This window comes from Strix uralensis, chromosome 6 (genome assembly GCF_047716275.1).
Source record: "Strix uralensis isolate ZFMK-TIS-50842 chromosome 6, bStrUra1, whole genome shotgun sequence".
Taxonomy (NCBI): Eukaryota; Metazoa; Chordata; class Aves; order Strigiformes; family Strigidae; genus Strix; species Strix uralensis.
Genome location: NC_133977.1, coordinates 21,567,445 through 21,587,804, shown reverse-complemented (window position 1 = coordinate 21,587,804; position 20,360 = coordinate 21,567,445). Strand labels below are relative to the sequence as shown.

General features: G+C 36.4%; 1 protein-coding gene across 1 annotated transcript in view; it reads right to left on the bottom strand.

Annotated features, from left to right (window-relative positions):
* The window catches only part of OLA1 (Obg like ATPase 1), a 106,234-nt gene that overhangs the window by 39,606 nt on the left and 46,268 nt on the right, over positions 1 to 20,360 (bottom strand). The window contains exons 5-7 of the mRNA XM_074873192.1: positions 15,177 to 15,352; positions 2,537 to 2,617; positions 2,174 to 2,271 (exon numbers count right to left, since the gene is read on the bottom strand). Of these exons, the coding sequence (XP_074729293.1) occupies positions 2,174 to 2,271; positions 2,537 to 2,617; positions 15,177 to 15,352 (355 nt within the window). The remainder of the gene's footprint in view (positions 1 to 2,173; positions 2,272 to 2,536; positions 2,618 to 15,176; positions 15,353 to 20,360) is intronic.

Below are 20,360 nucleotides of genomic sequence, written 5' to 3'. Positions count from 1 at the left end.
TTTCCCACTCATAAATACATGACAAATACTTCCTCAATCATTTTTTACGAGCAGGGATGCACAGGGGGTAGTCAATGGCTAGCTTGAGGGAAAATAGGAACAGCAGGAGGCAGAAACTGTACTGAAAATGGCTATGTGGTAAATTCTCTTCTGGAACATCACTCAGCTACCCAGGCTTTGATCTTTCAGCTACAATTACACTCACATCCATGAGATGTGGGTATACTTTTTAAAAACTAAATCATTAATTGCAATAGAAACAGTTAAACCATTTCATTATATGACTCCTCAACTCAAACATCTGATCTTTTACAAATTAAAAATCGCAATTTATACAAAGATTTGCTTTCAATTGAGTTTAACTATGTCATCATCACAACTAGTCTCACAAAAAACATGGGGTGACTGGCGACAGCTAAATCACAGACTGGCGTCTCCTAAGTAGTCTGTCTACCATTAGGGTCTGGGAAATGGTATTTACTGTACAATTAGAGCCAGTGAGCTCTACCTGTAATCATCCAAATACAGGTGCGCGGATCCTTTTTTGGACAGGGAAGCCGACTCATCCATTTTCACATAAACTTCCACGTGTATACTGTTATAGCAAACCTTAGGAAACCTCAACATTTGTACTTCAAAAAAAAATATCACCTGACAGTAACAGAGCAAATACTACTATCCTGATTTTAAAGACTTCCTTGCATAGAATCACTTTTAATGTTTAAATCATCAAAAACATTCAAAGGAGGAACAAATTAATTTAAAATTATAAAGTTTGGCCAAATATGAAAAGCTTATATTATTACATTGGTTATCAAGTTTATTCCAAGGTCTGCGTTTTGAGCTGAAAGGCTTTGTTATTAAATAGGTTAAATTTTGTTCTTTAATACTAACACAAAATGTCTCGGAGTATCAGAAGGACAGTTTTAGTTGCAGTAATTTCACAGAATTTATTCTAATGATTTATTGGAGTTAACCATCTGACATTAATTATTGTTTTGGCTTCCAGTCTATGAATGTTTATTTTTCAGTTTAAAGCCTTCTCACTCTTTGATATCATATGGAAATGAGAATTTTTAATGGAAAATTGAAACCATGTGCATCTAAGTACTTAATGAAGTACAGGGAGAAACAGAGGGTGTACTTCAGGAGAATTCAGATATTCCGCTTTAGATACTTTTGATTTGTTTGGATGAGTTACATGCATATATCTGTTCACAAACATACGTTTATACGTCTTCAAAGTATCTCACAAGTACAGCGTTTAAGGATCTGAATACTAAGAAAAGGTTTGTTTCTTGGTTTTTTTAAACTAAATATACTGCCATAGATTTTTCTTCATTGTATACTACTTAATCTGTTCCCTCCTCCACAAACCTTTATCTATTTGGTTGGACTAGATGATCTTCAAGGTCCTTTCCAACCTAGTTGATTCTGTGATTCTATTTATCCCATCTAGAGCTTCCAATGACATGCTAAATGCTGTACCTCTCAACAGCAAATTCCCACCACATGTCTACCATGTTAGGACTGGATCTTCATCCAGTTCATTGAATGTCTGATAGACTGATTTTGCAACCATCATGTACTTAAGTCATAATATTGATGCCAGGAATACTTGACTAAAACCTGCACTGTTCATGGCATTAAAGCCCATGAAGAGAGGCCTGTAAACCTTAAGCAAACACAAGCAGTGGCAAGGAAGCCAGGCACCCAACTACAAACAGAAGAGTACTGTTAAAATGAGAAATTTTGCCACGTTTTAAAGAGTTCTCTGCAATTCACATAGCTTTAGTCCTCTGTCATTCAATTCATTCCTTTGCAATGAAAAAGATGTTGCTCAATCAGCATTATATAACATGATAAAACCATACGTTTATTTAAATAAGTACTTCTAAATCAAATCTATTTTCTTCACAGGTAATGGATTCATGTAAAAATGTAAAAAAAGGAAAGCATATTCTTTTCTATTCTGCACTTTCATTCAGGACTTCGCCATATGCATTATGCTCTCATTGACATGCTGCTTGAGTACAAGTAACAAAAGTGCAACATTAGTTTTTATTCCTCTTAATTAATATCTTTGGTGATCTTCAACGTGCAAGGAATTATTCACCATTGAAAAATGTGAAATAGAAACATAGATTTAGATATTTAACCTGAACACACTCACCACTTGTTTTTCTTTCTAATGTAGTCCTTTTCAGAGAGGTTAACCAAGTAGATCATCGGTTTTGAAGTAAAAAACAAATGTTTGTTCAAAACATCAATCTAGAAGTGAAAATACAGGAGGAGAATTTTAAAAACAAGGTATACCAACTTGAGTTAATTTTATGACCATTCTTCTCATGGCATGTCTGAGAAGGCAACAGAATTAAAGTGTAATACATAGATCACTGACAAACACAGAATGGGCTGATAAATTTAGCATTCAATACACTATGAATATGAAATCTAAAAAAAAAAACCTTTAAAAAAAGACAGTAACAGGTAGCAAAATTAAAAGTCAATTCATGGGATAATATTTATAGCCTACCTCTTTGTCATTCCAATCATGATAGAAGCGGACAGCTTTCTTTTCATCTATTACCCATGTCTTGATTTTGCACATTACATCCTATGCAAGATCAAGAAAAAACAAAGTCAAAAACTCAGCTGGATATCAGACCATTCTCTTCCATAAACAAGGCATGTGTATGTTAAGATTCAAAACATACACACAAATTAAAAATTTGATAATACCTCTTAAAAACAAATTTTTACTCTCCCAGAAAAATAGAAATTGCTGCTTTAAAAGTCACTACAGAGCAATACTGATTATTAAAACAATACAAATCCCACAATTAAGAAGTTAAATACACAATACCCAAGTATCATCTCTCGCCACCACGAAAATTAGCAGAGTTCATAAAAGATATGTAAAAATCAGTACATTTTAGATTGCTTTTCAAACTCAGTAAGACGCGACATTTCAGCATCCAGGAGAGACCACGTACAATATAAACATGCCATTAAGAAAAGGGAATGGGTGGGAAAAAACACAGCAAATATCTTTTTTTTTTAAATTGTGAGCAAAAGAAATTGAGCCTATTATTGATGATCCACCCTTCAAGAAATTAATTCAAATGGCCAAAGCCCTTTTTATTCCACATTAATTTTTCGCCAACACCTTCTCCCTCCCCCCCCCAAATGAAACCTGCCAAAGCCTCCATTACACAATGGCAAGAGCCTTGCACTGGTGACCTCCAACCAGCTGCATTCACTTTCAGAACATCTCTCTCGGCAGGAAATCTAAAGGCCTTTTAGTTAGCAAGCTAGTGTGCATTCAGAAGGAGTAACTGCAGGAAGAGCCCAATGTGCTTTGTTTCTCTGGCCTTTCTTCACAGAAAGATTAATCATCTGTGAAATGGAAACGGCAAACAGCAAGTGACACAAACTGAACCCTTCAAGCCTTTCCTCATCAGTTTTGTGGTCGTGAATCCGAAAGCTGCGTGTGGCACGGTTCTCCTTACAGGCAGGTGTTAATAAAAGGCTCTTGGGTCTGAAAGGTCAAACTCGGCTCTTCTAGGAGTAGTACATTTTAGAGTTGCCTATTTTTTGTTGTAGATAATTTATGATCATGCTTTAAATAATGCATTTTTAGGTTATAATTGACGCAACTGAGAATTAGAATCTTTAAAATACAAGGAAACATTCCCTAAACCATTGAGCACACAACATTTTTTGTGCTTAATGCTATGTGGTTGAAGTACATTTATAAACAACCACAAACAACATCAGTATTTACTACAGTCTTTTCTAGTCTTGCAGTTGCTTTACTGAAAAAAAAAAAAAAAGAAAAAGCTCCTCTAAATCTTCAGATCCTGATTTGAAACCCTCCAGGAACAGGACTCCCCACAGATTTTAACAAGGAAGGGGCAAGCTAAAACTTTTAATGAAATCTAACATGTTCTGCCTAAGAATAATCACTTTTACTCTCCTATAACTGAATTTCACTCATAAATGTTTAAAAGTGGCTAATATAACACCATTTCCTACAAGGAGAAGATCAAAGTGCTATATTACAAATGCATTATGATTAAAAAAGCACTGTGCAGCTTTGCTATTAACTGTTCTTTAAACCCTAAAAGGCTTCCCATAGATCTCACTTGGCACTGCATATACAACCTTTGACAAGTAATGTAGACCATTTTTATTCATTGCCTAAAATTGTAGGCAATTATGTGCGTCACACTGGCCACCTGCAAATTCTGAATGCCTGCTCCAGTTGTCAGAGCAAAAAACTAATGTCGGAGGGGATTAATCTAGGGGGAGAGAGTCCTCTTTAATGGCTCCAGCAGGTGAAATGGCCCAGCTGGTTACTATGATGAGTGGCCAGAACAGCTTATGTAGAGACATGCAACAAGATTACACATGAAGAAGAAAACAGTGGTACCATCTTATCTTTAACCCTATGTGCTTTTTATTTATTAATTAATCAGTATAAACAAGATAAAGGAAGCAATTCTACCAATAGGTACTTTTCATTTAAGACCTTTATCCTCAGCTTTTGTTTAAATAGATATATAAAAATCAACACAATCTCCAAGATTCCTGTTCAGCAGTGAAGGAATTCCAATTACACACTGTTTCGGGTTTTAAACTACTGCTGTAGGCACCTACCACATGGCTTTCAGCATTACAGTTCCCCCACAATAGCAATGCATTACTCCATATAAATTGGAATCAATAAAAAATTGACAGAAAAAACACATTATAGCACAAGTTATCAAAGCCAATCATTTAGGCTTAAGCAGCAAGGAAATGGTTTTTAATCACACTGTAAGGGTAGCTACAAAATACGAAACCTCCAGAAAATTTCAAGCATCAATGCAGCAAATAAAGTTTGCTCTTTCTAAAGCCTATCTAAGCACACAGTTGACAATCAGAACTTCTCTTCAACATTCACCTGCTACCTACAGTGACACATCTAAACCCATTTTGGCACAGACCTAATTTTTCAGAGTTCTCATTTGGGTACCTGATTTGATGCTGTTTGCAACTGTTGTTGTAAAGGAGTAATCACATGGCTAACTTCTGCAGAGAAGGTTGACCGACAACTGAATATGCCGGTGAGAACCAACAGCTGTATATTTGCAATTTTATTTTGGTTTTAGAGAGAAAGTGACAAAGTATTGGAAAACTTTCTTTAGCTAAAAGGATGGAAACTTATAAGCACATAACAGCATCTATGTCTGAAGCTGGTGAGGCAATAAGACACAAGGTAAAAATCTAGAAATTCAGCCAAAGTCAATTTTCTCTGATGGACTATCCGGGCAGTTGCACCATGCAGAATGTAAGGTAGACAGTCCAGAAATGAAAAAAAAAAAAAAGGGGGGGGGAACAGGGACAGATGAACTCTGAAGCCCCTGCATCAATGGTGGTGTTCCATTTAAATGAGATTTGATATGATCTCTTAACAAGAAATTGTTAAATACTAATGACAATATGAAGAAAGGCAGCTATTTCCACACACTAGTTTTTCACTCAGTTGCCCCAATACTCAAACACAAAAAGCAAAAAGCACATTTTCAGGTTATATCTCATGTAGCACCATTTTTAGTTTTATTAATTGCTTGTGTTTAGGCCTGGTGAAAGAGTATGAACTGACCTTTTTATATTCACTATCACTGTAACAGTCATTTAAAACACATTTAATCACTACTCTAGTTAACTCCGAGATGCTTAATAACAGAATACAGAGCAATGATCCACTTTGTTTCATTAGATCTGGCCTCCCCAGTTGCACACTTTGAGGTCAATCTGTCACCAGCAGAATGATCCACTTCTTGTTTGATGAGAGGCATATTCTTGTTCTGTTTTTCAGCTAGCAACATTAGAGCAAGCACCATTTAAAAAGCCATCAAAACCCCCTCCAAAATCCAATTTACTTACAGTTGTCAAGGCATTTGAAATACAGCAAACTTCATGAATATCAAATACCACTGTTTTAAACACCAGTTAATTTCTGACTATTATCTGTGGCAATATATTTAGTACATATAAATACTATAGTATATTTAGCTATATGCAATACAGTGATTTTAATTTGTGTCCTGCTGTCATTTTCCAAAGGTGGCAAGTAGTCAACCCACAAATGCTAAGCAGGACTTTTACAGTAAGTCCCAACAGTATAAAAATACTATAAAGAGATACATTTAAATTGCATTTAGGAGATTTGTCAAGACATGCTCATGAGATACTGTAGAAAAATGTGCATACATTAATAAACTCTCTGGATGGATGATAGTAATGATGTGTGCCAATGCCAAATTCTTCTTACAGCATGAGGGACTAAACTGAAGCTTGGAAAACTGACTTGCCTACTTGGCATCAGAGAATTGTGAGTTTTTTTGTTGTAAATTATCAGGGCATGTAATTAACTTCCGCAAATTTAATAAAGAAGTAAGCAGTTGTGAGGATTATCACTTCACACTTCAAAGTGCAAGTGAATTCTCTGTGATCCTGCAGGCAGTGCAAAAGTCTCCGCTACTACAGAGAGTAACTGGGAGTACAGTAGGCTTTTTTTCCCCTCATCAAGGGAGATGTTTTGGGGAAGCATGGAGTGTTTCTCAACACCTTATTCGTTCCCTTTAAAACTTCCAAGATGTAGTACCTGTCCAGATCCCAATAACCACTTCAAAAGCAGTTAAATAGTTCTTATTAAAATGTTTCAATTGTCCAAAATTCTATCATTTTCACTGCTCTGCTCCTCACAAAAGCTCTAAGGAATACCTGAAACATTATCTGTAGCTCTTAGTTAGCTCCTCTCATTTCATACAGAAGTCCAATCAGTACAGCATACCAATAATGAAGGTAGCAGCATATAATTAATATATTCAACTCCCCTAAAGAATCTGGCTCAGTGACATAAAGTATTTAATTCAAAAAATACTGCTTACACTAAACAGTCAACACCACCTAACCAGTAGGTCTCAGAATATAACTGTAAACAGAAAATCCAATAAGCATGTTTCTGGTGCACTCCAAACAAATTATTTGCATTTTGCTAGTTATCATCTTTCATCAACAGCCAAAAATAGACCACGTTAATGACACAGATTTTGAGAACAGTAAATTACTAACAACATGAATCATGTGTGTAGTGACCAGAACTGCTAGACAGATTTAGTGAAAGCAAACAATTTTTTTCAATACAATAAGTTCAAGTTCATACACTTGATGGGTGGGTGACAAGGGAAGGTGGATACAGCATTTACCAGGTAGAGGACTTCCCCCTTGTGAGAGTGCCTGAGAAGACTTGAGGGTAGCAAACAAATGAACTGCACTGTAACTAAAAGACTAATACAGTCCTTGAGTATATAAATAGACTAATGTCAATATGAATAATTCTACATTTATATCTGAAATACTGAAAAACTGGAGAAAAATGAGAGGTTTTCAAAAAGTGCTTATACATGAAGACTCAATGTGCTTAAAACTTATGCTTTTATTCTTACTGCATTCCATATATATAGTTAACAAAAAATTCACATAGTACAGGGTTTTTCACACTAGCATACAGAAATTAAATGACTGGATGTTGAAGCTTGACAAATACAGACTAAAGCTTTGTCTAAACAGTAAAGATAATCACTAGCACAGCTTATGCAAGTTACAATAATTTATATCTAGCTAGAAAATATTTAAATAAAGGTTAATTTTTTTCCCCTAAGAGATATATTCTATTTTAACCAGAATTGTGAGAATTAAACTGGGATATACAAGAGATCAAACTACATAGTAATTAGCATTCCATCTGGCCTTCAAAATAGCTATGATGGTTTTTCAGATACAGATAAATATGCTATTTGAGGTAAAGAGTACTCATAACTAAATTGTGCTCCACCAAACCCAATTTATTGTGTGCACACCAATTTCATTGTTAATGCAAGGTGTACAGTGTGCACCATGCCCACTGTCGTCCTGTTCATGGCTTTCCTTGGAAAGCTTTTTCAGTTCAATTTCGCATAGCCTCAGCAATCTGCTTTTCCTGGAGGTTTTCTGGCAATTTAAAAGAGTGAGGCTGAAGTGACAAAGTAAGAATTTATTGTAAAAACAATGTTTAAAACTAGTGGTATTTTTAAATTATAATTAAGACAAATTTTGCAGTTTAAAAAAAGGCTAGATCATGTTTTTCAGTTGTGTAAACTGCTTAAATAAGCTGTAGCAGCTGGGTGCAAGAAAGAGAACAAGTCAGGTACTACATCAACCGGAGTGACAATGAGCTCCTATGTGGTACAAAACAATATCTAATCTCTTAAAATTCCCTTGCTTACTGACTTTAATAAAAATACAATGGGAGAAGTAATGGATTTAGGACAAGTGTATTATCCTTCCTTCTATTCAATACCTCCTAACAGAGCCAGTACAAGCTGTACATGATATAAGATTTACTCAGAGCTAGATGCCAATAATGTTTATGAACCACAGCAAGTACTTTCACCCAAAACATCCTACAAGTATTCCAGGCAATGTAATTCATGTCAATAATCCCCAAATTCTCCTGTGTGGATCATGCTTGTGAGTTCTAAGGCATTATACATAAAATGATATAGCCACTTGTAGCTTCTCAAAGGAAAAAGCAGGCAAGAATACAGAAAGCACTCTATTGACAACTGATTATTTCTAGCAGTTCACAAATGTAGAACAGGGAAATCACACTGAAAAGTAAAATGAACTCCACAGAGTTCCACTCAACTTTTCTTACTGCATTAATCTACACACACTTATTTCCAAATAAATCCATGTGTGAATGCATTTGTTCTAGATATTAAGCCAAATGAAAAAGGTGTCTTTTTCAGAACAACTATTCATATATGGAGTTACTTCGGCATATGTATATACTATTTAAAAATTACACCATAGCTTGGATCTAGACATACCCAAACAGACATTATTTACAAAAGTAATTATTATAAGCCACTGTTCAAATCTACACAGGAAAGATCAGCCTCAACAGAAAGTATTTAAGCATTGACTCTCTTTGTTTACTGGTAATACCAGAAGAAATCCAAATGTGTATTTACACATTATGTACCTTTAAGTCAGGCTTTACTACAGATTAATTCACAAACATCTGCCATGAAAATTTTCCTGTTACGTTCAAATGTTCTCCAGAATAAACTTTAATTTCCTCTAAATACCACATTAAGCACAGTAAATGGTCCACTAAAGAATTTAGGCATAATTATATGCATTAAGAATATAAATATTTTCTCAATTCCCTATGGTTTAACATAAGTTACTAATTTTAACAGCCGTCAGCAGAAAGTATGTCAACAGTGTACATGTACACTGCTCCTTTCCCTCCATCTCCAGTGGAACAAACTGGACTCTCAAACTCTCCTCACAAAGGGAGACCAAAGAAACTGGGGGGGGGGAAGAAAATTACAATTCATCACTGTATTTATCTTCAACTTGGAATGAAAGAAAGGTGAAAATTCCCAACTGACATCATCAGTTAGAGGAAATAAGGGTTCACCCATCCGTGAGAACTCTGGCGAGTGCTTGCAGCACGAGGTCAGCAAATTCTGCTCGGCGCCATCCCATTCATCAGAATATCGCAGTAAGGAAAGATTTTCACTCTGTTTTCACCTAGTATGTATTGGTAATGAGAAGAAACTGAATCTACCAACTCTCTGCTGTTTGTGAAGTATCTCCCATACCGTACTGGCAATTTTAAGTGAACAACAACAAAAAAATCTTTCAAACAGTTACTGTATTATCAGGACAGGACTAAGACATTAAATGGAAGGGAGGAGGAAGAAAGGGATTAAAGCTACTTAACATCATTAAGAAGATTTTGCTTTACTCCTCATAGTACATATATACTGACAGATACTTACACTCTATGTCATTGTATCAATTATTAGGTTCATCACCCATCACAGCAACAAAACAAAGCTTAATGCCTTCTAGTAAGTTAAATATGCACTAGATGGTTCTGGTACCATTACATTAAAAATGAATCTCTAACTGTTCTTTTCCTAATTGCAATTACTGTTGCTCTTACAAAATGTGATTTGAAAAACTAATCTTATTTTTAAATTGACGGACTTTAACAATGGAATTTAGATATCTCATGGGACTTGTAGAAGCACCCCTCATTCAACTGAAAACTGGAAGTTCAAATGCAGTGAACATTGATCCTGACCTACTGTAAAAGCCACCTTTCAAAATTGGAAGCTTAAACACTGCGGACATTGATACTGACCCTAAAGATTTTGTCTTCATATCACTAACATCAAAAATCAGCATGAACTCAACTATAAATAACATTCTTGCAGTCAGATCTATAAATCATAATACCATTACCACTACGAATTATTCTGCGCTGGAATTCAAGATTTGATGCACTAACAAAGGGCTGAAGGAACAGCTGTCTACTGCAGAGGGTCAGGCTCTAAGGACTAGAACTGAATCACACGGGAACGGTAATGGAAGAGAATCCTGCAATAATGTTCACTTAACTATATTAGATTGTATTAACTTCAAGACTTCTGTCTTCAGGCCTGAAAATCCCATACATTAAAAAATATATAGTTTTAAAACAATTTTATAATTTGTACATTCTGATCTATAAATTCATACGTATTTGATTTTACTCTGAAATCTCCTGCTATGCAAAATGATAGATGAATAATAAGCTAATAATAAAGTTTAACTCACTATCTTTCTCATGTCTCTGCAGATACCGGCACCAGACAAATTTAAAATACGAAATCAAAATTACTCTGATTGCTTTCTGAAAGTATATTCGCACTGTTTTAATACATGCAAATAACAGGGGTATTTTTATTCTATAATATCTCTTTAGAAAGTTATAGCCAAAATAATATCTAAAGGTATACTGAGTCTAAGTGAATAGTACCCTTAGTAAAGGCAGACAGTCATTTCTAAGAAGGCAGTGAGAACACTTGCAAAACAGACAAAAATGTACGTGTAAAGGAAGCTATTCAAAGCCTATGGCGACATTACATGTTGCTGTTCTCGGACCATATTGTGTCATTGATTTAAGTAGAACTTGAAAATTATTTCATTGATGGCTCCTTAACAGCAGTTGGCTATTTTATTTCTGCTGACAGGGGACTGAGAAATCAATTCTCTGAGAGACAGGACTAACAGTTAACACTGTATTCAACTGCAAGCCAGGTCACTGCACAAAGGTGAACTTACCAACTGTATGCAATGTGGGCTTACACGAAGGAAAAATGCTAATTAACAAGTTAGAACACAGGTGTGAGAAGGCAGGCAATCAAATACAAATCTCAGATTTAAGAACTGTTGACTGATACAGACTGACAATTTTCTTTTTTTTCCTCCTAAACCTTTTGGAGATTTCAGACTATTAAGTTACAGTTGTGGAGGCTTACTGATAAAGAGAATCCTCTAACACAGACAATTCATATTTATGAAATAAGAATGACTTCTACTTTCAATTAGGTTTCATGAAACACACAGTGAAATCCCCTTTGATGCCAACAATAAGTTTATTGTTGATTATAGCTTCTCTGAAATCAGTAATTTTCCCTTAGCTTTCATATTAAGGTTATTTGCTATATTCAGGAAACTACCAAAGCAAAAACATACATGACTAAGATCAATATTAGCTCTTTTTCTTTCCTCACCTTCTTTCTCTAACCTTATATAGTGTTCTTCCTCAACAGATCTCAAAGTGCTCTCAAAAAAAGTGGAAAGAAACAAAAAATGCAATTCAAGTGCTAGATAGTTGTGTTCAGCAAGCCAGTGAAAGGTCTGAAAGTGATACAGGTAAGAAAGCTTGCCATATATTTATCTGAATGAGCCACAGAACTTTCACAACTCTCAACCAGTTAAAACTCTTAAGAAATTCTCAAGTGTCTTTACCTTAAATTACCCCCAAAAGGATGTGAAAAGGAAAACAATGAAAAAGAGACTAATATTTTAACATTGTGCCTTAAAAATAAAACAAAAACCAAAACAACCTATAAATACTGTTTTTTCCCTTGTAACCTCCTACCTTTCCTAAAAGGTAAAATGACCAGGAACACTCAGAACACAAACAAGAGCCATTTGTTGCGCACCTCTGCTATGGAAAAAACAGAATATTAGCAATATTAGAATATTATAGTGGTAAATAACTTAAAAAGTGAAATTCTGAAAAGTTCTCTTCCAGCCCCTCCCTTCCGCCACCCTCTTTTTTTGACAACAACCTGTTTGAAAAAAAGTATTAATTCTAGTCTATGCTGTCTCTTAATTACTTTTCTGCCCTGGAAAGAGGAAGCCTTGAACAGTAGGCGCAAGCTGCACAGAAACAACGTTACAAATTGTGCTGGACAGGGAACTCTCTCTGTGCCCAACCAGCTAACTGCAAAATGCAACAGATCCGAGAAATGCAGAGTGATCAGCCAAAAGACACTCCTAACATTTGGCTACTGTTTTAGGGAGGCAAAATCTTTTAACTGTTTTGTTCACCAATACCATATGGCTTCTCTCCTAGACCCGTAAGTCATTTACCGCACAGTTAATCACACAGTATACTATAAAAATGCAACCATAGGCCTTCTCTGCAACACAAAACATTAAAGGAAAAGAGGCAAAGCAAGCTGTACAAGAGTGCCTCACAACCCAGTGGCTGAACATCTAAATAAACCCATCTAGTCGCTGGAAAAACCCAAAAATTGCTGTTACAATCTTACAACCACACAGATCTATTTGTAGAAGCCATGTAACTAGGTATAAGGATTGATTTACCAGGAAAAGTGAAGTAACCAGGAAGAGCTTTCACGTGCCTTTAGCATTAAAAAGAGTCCGTATTACTAAGTCTACTGTCTACCTTACAATTCAAGCATGTAAGTCAAAGGAAGACAAGCAAGAAGGTCTAAGATCAGCAGGACTCACAGACATGATGCCCCACAGCACTTCCCTGAAGGGACTCCCTAGTGACTGTAGTAGGTGCAGCCTTTGTCTAAAGGGGAGCATTAATTTGTGCCTCTCTGTTCTGTTCAGCCACCCCTTTCCATGAAACAAAGCCATTTAATGCCTTTGAAACCTCTACTGTTGTCGACAAACTCAGCTGAGACTGGTCAAGTCTAACAGCTGTTACTGAGAACAGAACTGGCAGAGGAGCAACATGACTTCGAGAACCTTGTGTTTTCTGCGCATGTGTTCATAAAGAAAGGATAAAGAAATCAAGGAATGACAGGAAGTGTAACTTACAAACACAAGATAACAAAGTCATTTTGACAGGTGAACTACAGATGAAATAATAGTTTGGAGACTGAAGGAAGAAGCAAAGAGAAAGATGAGAAACTGTAACCGAGTAAAGACAGATTAATAATGCAGATTTAAAAATTTTTAGTTGATTTAAACTGCGTTCCTAGATTTGAGGTTTTTATTTACTGCCTCCCTTGATTTGAGAATAATCTGACATTTTCTGTTTTCAAACACACACCAACTTCCTGTAGTTAAAACATGAGTAAGAACAGCTCTGTCATACAACAGTAACTGTACCTACCACCCACTACAGTTACATGATGACTATTAAGAATTTTATTTAAAACACACTTCAGTTATGTGTCTCTGCAGTCACAAAAATGCTGACTTCTTCCTTAGTGCAGGAAGACTATGATATGAAACCCTCAAAGCATCCAGAGATGTACATTCAAAAACTTGACAAGGACATCTTCAACATGAGAAGCCAAGCAAAGCTGTTTCCAAAGACAGCCACACAAGAAAGTAAGCAATAAGAGCTCAAGACTGGGGCAGAACAGCATCACAACACTCGTCATTTTCATCATCTCATACCAGTGTAAAATTTAGCCTTAGGCTGAACTTTGAATTTGCTATGGACAGGATTTTTGCTTGCCCCTTTCTTTAACATGAATTAAAAGGTGAAAGACTGTGTCGATGCTATTTGAAACTGTAGGCATAAGCTGCGCTATTCCTCTAAGCAGGTGCAACTTTTTGTAAAAGATAAAAATCACTGTCCACATGTACTCAAGGTTGGATTGACACATGTCAGATAAGACCTTAAATGAAGCATACCTGCTTCTCTCTCTGGGGTTGCAGGAAAGCCTTCAAATCATCTAACAATAGCTATTTTTTCTGGCTTAGACCAATCAGGGAATAAAATACTTTTCAAGACAGAAGACGACTAGTTCTTCACCAACAGAAGCTACCAAAGAGTGCTTTTTAACACTGCATCAGGAAGATGAACATTTTGGAGAGGAATGTTCACTTTCAATTCCTATTCACTTTCAAACACTAGGTAGGGCCAACAAATTTCCTTGCACTTCAGTGCTAATAAACTAAAACACCAGCACTGATATGACAATGTTTTTCTTACGACTTGGTATCTAAAAGGCCATGGGAGAAAACAGTATTTTTTTACTACTTAATTGTTAAGCATAAATAGTCTATTTCCACACTGATACGCTGCTGTAGTAATTAGAGAATGCACTTTATATACCACCTGAAATATTTATAGAAGATTAATGAAATAAAGAAAAATTAATAACTAGACTACTGGCAAAGTGTAGCAGACTCAAAAGTCAAGTGGCAGTAAAATAATCATTTACAAAAATATACTCTGAAGTTGGTAATTATTATACATTTCTAATTTACAAAGAAACACCACTACTACCCTGAGATAATTGAGCTCATTTAAACAGCTTTCCACAACATTCTAAAATTAATTTCAACCAGCAGTCTTTATTTAACATGCACTAAAAGAAACAAAGTGCAACCACACCAAGAAAACACATTCACTTGATGGCTACAGGAATACTAGTATCAACATCAGACTAGAACTTAACAGCAAGAATATTTCAGAAGTGACTGCTGGACTTTGTTACAACTAAACACTGATATAAGCTTGACAAAGCATTGGCGATTCTCATATAAAGCTATGTCAGCAAGAAAATAACAGTTACATTTTAAAAATTATAACTAGCTTTATCACTGTCAACACAGCAAATAAGTCATTCTAATAATTTTTCAACTCATAATAAAAGTTACTTTAAAGCACACAAAAATAGTAGTAGTGTTTTGTATTATACATGTGGGAGACCAATAACGAAACCCAACAACACAAAAATTTCAATTCAATAGAGTACTTAATGACCTACTTTTATAGCTCATATACATATACTTACATATTCAGGTTTTAATTTCTTGTCTCCTCCTCTTACAGCTACTTTTTCAAGCTTGTCTATACTCTGCATGATCAGCTCCTCATCTTTAAGTCTAAGTTCTTCATGTATTATTTCAATGTCACGAACAGGATCTACACTTCCTTCAACATGAGTGATATCATCATCTTCAAATGCTCCTAAAACAAAAGAACACTTAAATTACATATTAAGCTAAAAAGACAAGAAATATATATTTACAACATACTATTAAGGGTCGCAAGAGTTTGAGATGCAAAAAGTAGTCAGTAGGCCTGTCATACTGCCCATACAAAAGTGTCACCTGCAATATTTTATATCCTACTGGTTTAGTCTGTTAATTTACATACCGTCTCCAGACTCCAAAGTTTTATACAGATATGTAAAAGCATAGCACTCTGTCATTTCAGTAGCACGCTTAACACATCTTTAAGAGTTTCTTCTACATAGGAACAGGCTACAGCACTTTCCTGAAAATAGGTACGACTGTATTTAACAGTATCTAACCTAGCAGTAGAAAACATAGTAGCTAAATTAAACATGGCAGAACATTTTAATACACGCAGTAATGACTATAAGACTCATGGAAAGAAAACCTTACAAATCACCCTGGCAGCCCTCACTGGCTGACCAATTTTATGCATTAAGAAAAAAAGAAGTTCTAGACAAAGAATTCTGAAGTTCTGAACGACTCTTAGTGTTTCCAAGGGAAACAGAGCTTTGAAAAAAAAGGCCTGAAATCATCTGGCAGACCTTGTCCCTGTTTCAATCTACTTTATCACTGCGGTTCTGACGGTGATTAGATAATGAACCACTCAGACACACAATTTACACAGCAGCTAATTTCATCGGTCTGATTTGAGGGTATGGTTTTTAGGGGGCCATCAAAGAAGCAGATGAAGGTGCATTTGTCATATATGAGTGACAACCATTCACACTATCTGAACAAAATGGTGCTGGCCCTTATTAGAAACACATGCTATTATCACATATTTAAAGTGCAGTTGAAGCCATAATTTCAAATTGCCAACTGGAAACATAAGGGTAAAACAACCAGATATTACTGAAGCATGTGTGCTGACTTCATGCCCTTCTGAAGACAATCTGGCAACATAATTCAACTAGGATTTAAATTATCAGATAAGCACCATCACCAAAAAAACCCCAAGGCCCCAAAAATCAATACGTATTTTAAAAATAAAAATATGAACAATTAAAAACAGTTTATTACTTATTCCTGCATCAATTTTCAGAGTATTTGCATGCATATCCTGTAACATTAAAGATATGCCTGAGAAATCAACCACAAAAATTATTTTATATTAATATCACCAGAATGAAAATCAACAGATTTTTCATATGAGAAAAAAAAACCAAGGCATTTCTTGTACTGAATATAAAACAGGATAAACTACAAACAATCCCTTAACTGATATAGAGAAAATTGGGGTTCTTTATTGTCATGTACATCTTAAACTTCATCTTTTTTTCAACGTACTGAAAACAGTGGTTTTAGCAATAAAGACTTTATATCAAAACACATGGTACACAGGTTTAAAAATGTTGTTGACAGTCAAATGTCAAAATCATTTTCACATAAACTTATGAAAAGTCTTTAAAACAGTGGTTAGCAGAAGTTTCCTCCTCTCACATCAGATGTCTCTCTCCAAAGATCATTAATGAGCTTCCTTGGTACAAGGAAAATCACCTCAGCAATAGATCCAACTCTGACAGTGGCTGTAACGGGAGAACAGGCTGCTCTGTCAAATGGAAACTCACTACACTAACCCATGCCAATGCCAGGCAATTCAGGAAGAGATACTGTAGTCTTTGCCTTCCATAAATCCCTATCTGCACACCTGAGTCAATGGGACAGGGGCTGTTCAGATGAACAAATACTAGAAAACAAAATTTAACAGTTCTGTTCTGATTTACAAGGAAAATATTGAATAAAAAGGGGGAAAAAGAACTAGGAAGATGTTACCATACCGATCTGCCATTTGAACCCAGACGGCAACTGAGCACCACACAGCCCCTCCCTCACTCCTTCCCCTTCAGGAATGGGAAGGAGAAAATAAAGCAAAAAGGCAGGGAGGGTTGACTCACCCATTACAGTCAGGGGCAAAAGACAAACTCATTAGGAGAAGGAAAAGATCAATTTAATTCAAACACTAACACCACCATCACTTAACAGAGTAGGACAGTGAGAAGCATTACCACATCTTAAAAACACCTTCCATTAACCCTCACCCCCCACCCCTCCCTTCTTCCCAGGCTCAGCTTTGTTCCCAATTTCTCTACCTCCTCCCCTACAGCAGCGCAGAGGGGCAGCGGACGGGATTATGGTCAGTCCGCTGCTTCTTCCTCCTCAGGGGGAAGATTCCTCACACTCTTCCCCTGCTCCAGCACAGAGTCCCTCTCACAGGAGACAGTCCTCCACGAACTTTCTCCAATGTGAGTCGTCCCATGGGCCGCAGCTCTTTCAGAGCTGCTCTGGCATGGATCCCTCCTGCACATTGCAATCCTCCCAGTGTCAAACTACAACAGTGGGGGCTTCTTCCCACAGAGTCCCAGCCTTCTTCAGGCACAGTCACCTGCTCCAGTGTGGGGTCCTCCACAGGCTGCAGGTGGGCACCTACTCCACCATGGACCTCCATAAACTCCATGGGGGGTGGTCCTGATGTCTCACCATAGGATACAGGGGGGGTTTCTGCTCGGCCTTGGTGCAGAGACGGGTCCGACTTGGAGCTGTGGGAGCTTTGAGAAGCCTCTCACAGGGGGCCATCACTGTAGTCCCCTCCTCCGCTACCAAAAACGCTGCCACACACACAAACCCAGCACAAGATCAAAGAAAAGTCTACCTGCCCAACCTTCTCAACAGATGAGTAGTGTTTATGCAGCTAAAAAAGTAGGTTATCTTTCTTCCTTCTATCAAGAAAAGAAGTGTCCATCTACATAATATATTTGCAATTTGTTTACATCTTTCTTCTAGATTTGGTGTCCGTGGGTTTAAGAAACAACAAAAAAAGAAAAGCTCCATAACTATAAAGATCTTGCATTTAGAACATAAAAAGTAAAGCAAACAGCCTGTTTTGGTCTTAAGGAAGAATGAAATTTTTCTGAAAAAGTAAGTGTAAGGTAAATTAGTCAGTAATAACAAAACACAGCTTATATATTACTCATATTTTTCCACTGTCTTAAACAATAGTAAAATACTTCTCCAGCAATTATCTTAATTTCTTCACATCTTCCCATACCTTTTCACTAAAAAATCTTGTTCTCTATTCACTGAAAACCAATTAATTCTGTGTAATTCCACCTCCATAAAACTGAATCTATACATTTCACCTTCGCTCTCCTCTCAGTCCACTAAACGCTTTAACCCATGAACACTTCAACATCCTGCCAGAATTTTCTTCAAGTCTCCTCCTTCCATCAGCCATCCTCACGCCCATGTCAGCAGTCATCCTGCAGCTCATTTAGGCAACATCAATGACAAAAGACCCATGTGTGGCAACAAGTTGCTTGGTCAGGTAAGGAGCCCCTCTACTGAGCTGATGATTCAAGGCAACAATTTAGCTGCCTCTCCTCCTCACCAGGTTGCTTGACTCTTCTTGTGGAAGAAATGAACACTAGTTGCATGTTAAAAGATAGTGCAACACCTGTACAGTGAACAAGATGTACAAGGTGGACACAGGCCATGAACCTTGAGTAAGCAGTAGTATAAGTAGTTAACATAGAGCACTATGTAAAAAAGCAGCCCATTGAAAATGAAAAGGACCCACTAAAATATGCTGAACTGGAAGAAGCAGGGAGGATGGGAGGTAGGTCTTGAGATGCAAAATGACAACAAACAGATGAGAATTTCAGTTTTCTGAAGGAACAGGTAAGATTATCTTGGGTACCACAAAGAAAAAAAAATGCCAGTTAGTTGATGGACATGTAGCACTCTGAAGACGGCAAATGAAAAATAAACATTGACAAAGAAATGTTGGTATTGGCTTGGCTGATACTGATCACTGATTAGAACAGCATCAGCAAGTAAAAATAATGGTGAGAGGGAGAAAACGATCTGGTAGTCTTGTTTTGATCTCAAGCTGATTACTAGCTCGAGCGAGCTTGGTAGAAAAACGAGGAGGAGAGGTTCCCTGAAAAATCATATTAACAGGGCATCCAAGTGAGGAGGAAGAGGAATAGAATGGGATAGATGCAGAAGAACAGAGAGCGCAAACACCTCTCAGAGGTAAAACCCATTCCAATTATGAGCTGTGTTTAAATATGGTGAACCTCAAACACAATGTGTCTTGTCTTCTTATTCACATAATGAGGGTTCAACTTCTGTAAATATGATGGACCTTTCCATAGTTAGAAACTTGTCTACACACTATCCTCTGCAGCATACTCACACCTGCCAGGCTACTGGTTGCTGAGATCTGTGGCCTAGCTTCCAAAGTTTTCATTTAAAAAAAAAAAAAAAAAATCAATATTTTCAAACTTCTGCTAAAAAAGTTGTCTTTAAAAAAAAATGTGATATTCTGGAATTTCATCAAACAATAAACTGATCTAACTACGCCACTTACTATTTCCAGAAAGATGAAATAATACTAACTTTAAAATATATTTAATATGAACTTCTCCAAAACTAGCCATACCACAGCATTCTCAAGACAGTATAGCCTATGGACAATGACCTTCTCCAATGAATATAATGAAAATCTATTTTCTTCCCGTGTCTTCATCAACTGCATTTGCTTTTAGAACAGAAGGACTCTGTATTTCTCAAACATTACCCCAAGCCACAGCACCTTCCTTTTGCCTACTTCCTGAAGTTATACTGTCTATGCTCCAAAACTGCTGCCCTCTTACTACAAGAAACTATAAGAGAAAAGAGGAAGCAGTTCATCATATGGGGAGGAAAAAAATATGTACACAAAATAGACTTACTCAAGAATCTCCACAAAGAAGCATCTGTTTGTTAACAACTAAGCTAAGCATACAGCAATACCAGAAGGTCAACTGGGAAACCCTAATCAGTAATTTCATTATTTAAAAAACTGATTGACTTCTCTGGTGTCTCACATATCCCACCAGAGGTAAAGTATATTTTTATCATAAGTTAGTCAAAAGGATGTTGAACGGAATCCACCTCTTTCCTTTATATTTTAAAGT